This window comes from Penaeus chinensis, chromosome 7, assembly GCF_019202785.1.
Source record: "Penaeus chinensis breed Huanghai No. 1 chromosome 7, ASM1920278v2, whole genome shotgun sequence".
NCBI classification, from domain to species: Eukaryota; Metazoa; Arthropoda; class Malacostraca; order Decapoda; family Penaeidae; genus Penaeus; species Penaeus chinensis.
The window spans coordinates 7569688-7577187 of NC_061825.1; the positions used below are offsets into that span (position 1 = coordinate 7569688).

At 35.8% G+C, this 7500-nt stretch overlaps 1 protein-coding gene across 1 annotated transcript in view; it reads right to left on the bottom strand.

Moving 5' to 3' along the window:
- Positions 1-2947: 2947 nt before the first annotated feature.
- Positions 2948-7500, bottom strand: part of LOC125027355 (sedoheptulokinase-like) — a 32020-nt gene continuing 27467 nt past the window's right edge. Inside the window, exons 8-10 of the mRNA XM_047616393.1 lie at positions 6591-6765; positions 6248-6443; positions 2948-3278 (exon numbers count right to left, since the gene is read on the bottom strand). Of these exons, the coding sequence (XP_047472349.1) occupies positions 3089-3278; positions 6248-6443; positions 6591-6765 (561 nt within the window). The 3' untranslated portion in view covers positions 2948-3088. The remainder of the gene's footprint in view (positions 3279-6247; positions 6444-6590; positions 6766-7500) is intronic.

Consider the following 7500-nt stretch of genomic DNA (forward strand, 5'->3'; position numbering starts at 1 on the left):
ACTAACAAAGCCACGGAACAAGACCAAATCCCTGCCCTAATCCTGAAGTCCTGCGCCCCTGCCCATGCTCCTATCCTTCAATCAAATTTCGCCCAATCACTCACCTCGGGCATCCAGGCATCCTACCTGTTGACTGGCTATCAAGACAGGCGACGAACAAACCCGACTATCGTCCCAACTCCCTCACATCGATCGTTTGCAAAATTTTTGAACACACACTTCACAGACACATCATGAACCATATTGACATTCACATCCTCGATGAAAATTGCCATATATTCAAAGGGGCAGGAAAGACAAACACACACATAAACGTTATATATATGTGTATATGTTTACATGCATAATATATATATATATATATATATATATATATATATATATATATATATGTATGTATGTATATCTAGACTCAAATCTTGTTTTAAAAACGTGACATCGCTACAATTGTTCGCAGTTGCCGACACTAGCCTGTCGTGCGCCTAGCACGGTGGGCGAGAGCAAGGTATATATAAGTAAGTACATATATAATCTCAAATCAATCAATCAATAGACCTTGTGCCAGTGTCACGCCGAGCGAGAGCCGGCGGGGCGGCACCGGGCGTGGCGCGACGAAGTCCGCCTACTTGCGGGACACGCAACCGGTTCTCCTAACACGGCGAGAGACAGTGGGGCGGCTACACATACATATCAATATTTGTGTGTGTATATGTAAATATATATGTATATATGTATATATGTATATATGTATATATGTATATATGTATATATGTATATATGTATATATCTATATATGTATATATGTACGTATGTACGAATGTATGTATGTGTGTGTATGTATGTATGTATGTATGTATGTATGTATGTATGTATGTATGTATGTATGTATGTATGTATGTATGTATGTATGTATGTATGTATGTATGTATGTCTGTGTGAGTATATATGTGTGTCTGTGTGTGTGTGTGTGTGTGTGTGTGTGTGTGTGTGTGTGTGTGTGTGTGTGTGTGTGTGTGTGTGTGTGTGTGTGTGTGTGTGTGTGTGTGTGTGTTTGTATGTATATTATATATTATATATCATATATTATATATCATATATTATATATATTATATATATTATATATTATATTATATAATATATTATATATTATATATTTATGACATAACAACAAAGCATTTGTGGAGCCATCTATGTATCTAAAATTAGATAAATAAAACAAAATTATTGGAAATTATATATAAGCACTTTTAGCATCAACTAGTCAACATGTATGCCCTTGCTATGAATAATATTAAATCTACAGCACTGACTAGTAGCTAAGAAACGGAAGACAAAGATGTAGACAGAAGTAAAGAAGAAGCTATACATGAGCACATCACTATCAATTGGAAATTGTGCATCTTTCACAAGACTGCACTCTAAGATGTGATTTACTGCAGTTTGTTTCTGGAGCAAAATATACTTTTCTTATAGTCTACTGTGAACCAAAATTCTATTCAAGGCTAAAAAAGAACAAAGATTTAATAAATTAATGAAGCTCATCAAAAATATATTACATAAAGTCTAACTGGAGAACTAACTTGGATATTAGTGGATGGAGATATGTATGGATATTGAGGAAAAGAAAGCTACATGTACATGACAATAAAAAAAATCTCTCTAGGTGGCACTGTGTTGCTCTGAAAACATCTTACATATAGAATAACAAAGCAATATTTGATATGCACTGCAGATGGTTTACTGAAGTTCTGTCCTACTGAATAAGAGACTGATAAACGCATCATGAAATACATCAAAGTATTCATGTGTGGTAAAAAAGAGAATTTCCAATCCTATTCATTATCAGAGAATAACTTGCTACAAATCAGCTTAAATTCCAATCAGCTGTATACTTGAAATATTATCATACTACTAGGTACCCTTCTGCATCAGTGCTGCATGATACTTTAATACATTCATCAAATGCTGCAGAAACTTTTTTTGGCATCTGATTTGATGAAACAAAATCTTAAAATCCTCTAATAACACATGTAAGGATGCTTGTAAACTCTAAAACACTGACTGAAAATCTAAGGGCCTCTGGCTTATTGCTCATGGATTTTTCATTACCTTTATTCACTTTTATATAATATACAAGCATAACACATGCACATGCACATGCACATGCACACGCACACACACACACACACACACACACACACAGACATTACACACACACACATTACACACACACACACACACACACACACACACACACACACACACACACACACACACACACACACACACACACACACACACACACACACACACACACGTACATACACATGCACATACACAGACAATTACTCTAGAGTACAGTGCATGGAGTTCATACTTAAAATAGGATATAGTCAAACTGGAAAGAGTTCAAAGAGCAGCCACAAGATGGGCACAACTCTATGTATGTATGTATATGTACAAAGACTGACTGCAGAAAATAGGACTTATTACTTTACATGAAAGAAAGAAAGGTGGCAGCACGATTATGCTGTATATTACAGAAAGAGTGAAGTTAGATAAAGATTACTTTATAATCTTGAACACAAGAAGAACAAAAGGATACAGTAAAAAGTTGAAAGCAAAAAGACACAAAAAGGATGTCAAAAGGTTTAGGTTTCCAAACAGAACTACTGAAACATGGAACAATCCTTTAAATAATGTTGTGTGCCAAAAATGTGCATCAATTAAAAAAAATTATATGGCAATGTCAACAAAGCTTAGCTCTTCTCTTGTACTGATACAACTAGGTAAGTACACACACACACACACACACACACACACACACACACACACACACACACACACACACACAAAAAAAAAAAAAAAAAAAAAAAAAAAAAAAAAAAAAAAAAAAACAGTATATAATTTACAAGGCATAAAATCTTTGAAATAAAACAATAACAACTTTATAAATTATAACAGATTTCAATATTCATATCTCTCTATAACAATTCATATTTCTCATTTCAGAAATATTGTGCAGTAGGCAATATACTTGCAAGTAAGATTTCAAATCTTAACTCTTCTCAATTCTAAATAATCATCTTCAGGGTGCTTTGGAATTAATGGCTGCCAAAGCAGACCCATACGCAGCATCACCTCGGGAGTCCAGAGACACTGGCAGCTGATACGCATCTTCCAGTTCCTTGTGCAGTATAGGGTTTCTTGTGAGGGCTGATCCTCCACCTATGATATTTGTGATTCCATTTTCAATGAGCAGAGATCTCGGCATCATGCTGCAAACAGTATTGTAAAGTGCAGGAAAAAAACACAATAAGAGCAGAAAGGACGTCTTCAAAAATTATCATATTACCTATCTATATACGCATCACATGTAAGCACAATATAAAGAAAGTAATGTTTATACATGCATACACATGCATTTTATATATAATATATATAATATATATAATATATATAATATATATAATATATATAATATATATAATATATATAATATATATAATATATATAATATATATAATATATATAACATATATAATATATATAATATATATATATATATATATATATATATATATATATATATATATAAAACGTGTGTGTGTATGTGTGTGCACATGCAAGAGCGTGTACATGTGTGTGAGTGCTTGTGCATGTGTGGTGCGTGTGCAGTGTGTGTGCATTTGTGTGTGTGTGTGTGTGTGTGTGTGTGTGTGTGTGTGTGTGTGTGTGTGTGTGTGTGTGTGTGTGTGTGTGTGTGTGTGTGTATGTGTGTGTGTGTGCATGTGTGTGTGTGTTTTTACAAAGAAAGTGTGCCTTTGTGTGTGTGTGTGTGTGTGTGTGTGTGTGTGTGTGTGTGTGTGTGTGTGTGTGTGTGTGTGTGTGTGTGTGTGTGTGTATGTGTGTGTGTGTGTGTGTGTGTGTGTGTGTGTGTGTGTGTGTGTGTGTGTGTATGTGTGTATATGTGTGTGTGTGTGTGTGTGTGTGTGTGTGTGTGTGTGTGTGTGTGTGTGTGTGTGTGTGTGTGTGTGTGTGTGTGTATGTGTGTATGTGTGTATATGTGTGTGTGTGTGTGTGTGTGTGTGTGTGTGTGTTTGTACAAAGAAAGATATGGGATAATAGCTTAGAAATCACAATCATAGATCCATGAACTCAATTGATAGTCTTACATGACCTCACTTGATTTCCTGTTTTCGGAAAAAGTATTTTTCTAATAACATCAATATCGCCACTGTTAATACTATCATTGACATTATAATTATCATACTGTTATCAATAAGACTAAGAGCAATAAAAAACACCTAGGAAAATGGTAAACAGGTTGGACTAAGAATTGAGTCCTTGGTGACTAAGCACTTATGGAACCACCTAAATGCTAATACAATCAATAAATTAGTCTCACAGTGGGCATGGCATTTATATGCATGCCACCCTTACTGACACTGGGTTCTTTGTCTTATTTCAACTATCCTAAAGTCTGCCATTATTTTTTTTATGTGAAAAAAGGGGTTGATTTATAACATGATATAAAAAAACACAACAAAAGAAGTTGATGTTTTCTACCCCTCTTCTTGTGGATTTGGTCTCCCTGAACATGTCTGTTGTTCTGTCGAGTACATAAAAATATAATTCTCACTTATCTTTTAATAATTATAATGATTGCTAATATGATTGCTAAATAATTTTACTAGCTTATTAAATCCATACAGTCACCTAAGTCCATCTACTGCCCCTGGACACTGCCAACACTACACTACTTTTCTAACACTTCCACCACCTTTAACACTCCACTACTCTTTCCCCCCCTTTAACACTACACTATACTTCTATCAGTGACCCAACACAACATCACTCCTCCAACACTATTTTAAATCTGCTCTAACACTGCAGCAATCATAATTAACCTGTTGGATCTGGGTGCCTCGCTTTGGCATTTGGATTAAAATCCAGGCATAGGTTTACTTGAGTGGGAACTCTCCTAGATGTGTAGCTTGTAGGCCCAGAACACACGAACATTTACGTGCGGTGCCAAGACTCTTTCCCTCCTATAATGCTATAAGCTCTTATCCTGGAGACATGTTTCTGCTGTTTTACTATTTTCTGAAGTCTATATTTGTCATTTGTTATGCTATATTAAGAATATAATGGACTGTTTTTGTTGAGCATACTCCATATTATCTCTCTAGGTAACTTACACTCTGTGCAATTGTAGTATCAATAAGTAACATTTTGCTATTCGTGCTTTTATTTTTTCTTCATAGTTTCATATTATACAGCTTCCCAAAACACACCCTGTGCCACAGGCAACAGCAGGCAAGAATAGGTCCCTGCATGTGGACAAGTGCCTTCCCTAGAGCCAGCAAATATCTCAGTTTCTTCACCTAACACTCAACAACATTTTACCATGGCAAGACATTCCTATCACCCAGGGTCTCAGCCAAATTTTTCAATGACAATACACTATTGCCCACCCCCAGTCAATTTTTTTCATGAGATCCTCATCACCTGGATCCATTTGTCTCCCTCAAATTAAACACCCCCACGATATAGATGAAACTCCTCCCAATCAGGTAATTGATGATAGGTGTGAGTGGGGGAGCCTATAATGGAATTACATGTTAGATCAGCTAAAAGTTTTCAGTGTCTGGCACCTGTGTCAGCCTCTTCCAGGTATGATTAAGGATTAAAGATTATAGTTCCCTGACTAACTTCTTAACTTCCTTAACAGCTGCACCCCAAATCACTAACTGCAACCCCACAGAAGGGGGGAAGGACCATCTAAGAGGAATTCAATAACAGCTTTAAACAAGGTCTATCATTATACTGAGGTTTAAATTCAGCAGTCACATCCTAAGGCGGCCTTTGGCAAGCAGAGTCCCCTTTGAATCACTTGGTGATGATGATAGAAAAATGAAATCTGGAGAAGTTAGTAATGAAGTACTGAGCAGGATGGGTCACTATACCAATACTTTAATCAGTTTATACATAATCATATTCCCATCAAAGTAAAATATGTCACTTTGGAATCAAGTATGGGTTGTAGGAAGGCCTAGAGAATGACTGGTCAAGCTGGAGAAGGAAGTAGAATATGCATCTAAAGACCAAATTGCTGCCATGGGCAATAAAATCATTATGACTGAAAACAATCATAAAGCGTGTAAGTAAATAGGTATTATCTACAGAACTTTCACTGTCCCTCTATTGCATCTGTGCATAAATTCTCTATAAATTAGTGATTTACCTGTGTATATTTGTGATGATTCCTTTGCATAGTCCTCTTGTCACTTTCCCTAGCGATATGTTTCCTAAATCTATATTAGACACCATAGCATTCTCTTGCGGTGAATGACGTTCCCCAAATATTGTAGGTTCAACTACTAGTGAAGACTGACTCTGAGGCTCTGCACCAAGAGCCAGAATTCTCTGCCAAATCTTTGCTGTAAATGATAGAAAGGGCATGAAGAGTCAATCTCATTTCTAAAACAGTTATAATATAATTCACACTTTTTCAAAATGTAAAGTATTTATGTGTCTAGTATAACATTTCATCTCATTTCCTCTATATAATAGGCAACCTCACTTACATTGTGGAACTTGGAAACCTAATTCAAGACTCCACTGCTGTACAGTTCTCACAAATGCTGCCAGGACATTGCCACCATTTAAAGATGCTGCTACTGCCAAGTATGTGTTGTCGAAGAAAGGGAAATACTCAACTGGTTGTGGACTGCTAGGAGGCTGCTCTGGTGGCACAAAGTCCTGAAGAGAAATACTTATCCGATAAAAACCACAGAAGATCAAAGAGGTGTAATTTTCTTCCCTTTTTAATGAACTTTTTTTCTATCTCTTCCTCTTGGTTTTTGTTTACTATAACTATAAAACATATTCACTTGCAAAAGTCCATTTGGTTTATATCAAAATAAATATTGGAGGTTGAATATGTTTTATGCTTGTACAAAATTACGTTAGAGCCAAAACATTATCAACATGTGCAAAAGCAGCATGGTATTGGACTTTCAGAGAGAGTAACAAAAATATCTTGATCATATGAAGATATGAATACAAAGCATGAAAAGTTTATTGAAGAATATGAAGACAAAATGTAGATGTTGAAAACTAATATATTCAACACCAGTACAATAGCAAAAACCATGTAATATCGTAGTAAGAAATTAGGGCCACCGCATAGACCCTCTATGCCGGTTGTCATGACATAAATGCCATGTCAAGTATTAAAAAAGAGGGAAAATCAGGTGAGGTCATGTTGGGCCTACTAATTTATTCCTTGGTGGCTGAGAACTTGTGAAGCCATCTGAGTGTAACAAAATTCACAAAAAATCTACAGTACATATATCCACTGCCAATCAATTTAGCTTTAAGTGTTCCAAACTTGTCCTCCTTAGAGAACTAGACACCCATAGATAAATCCCCATGTGTAACCCCAATATTCTTCATGAAAGATTTTTTATACTGAGGAGCATCTGCAGAGATCTA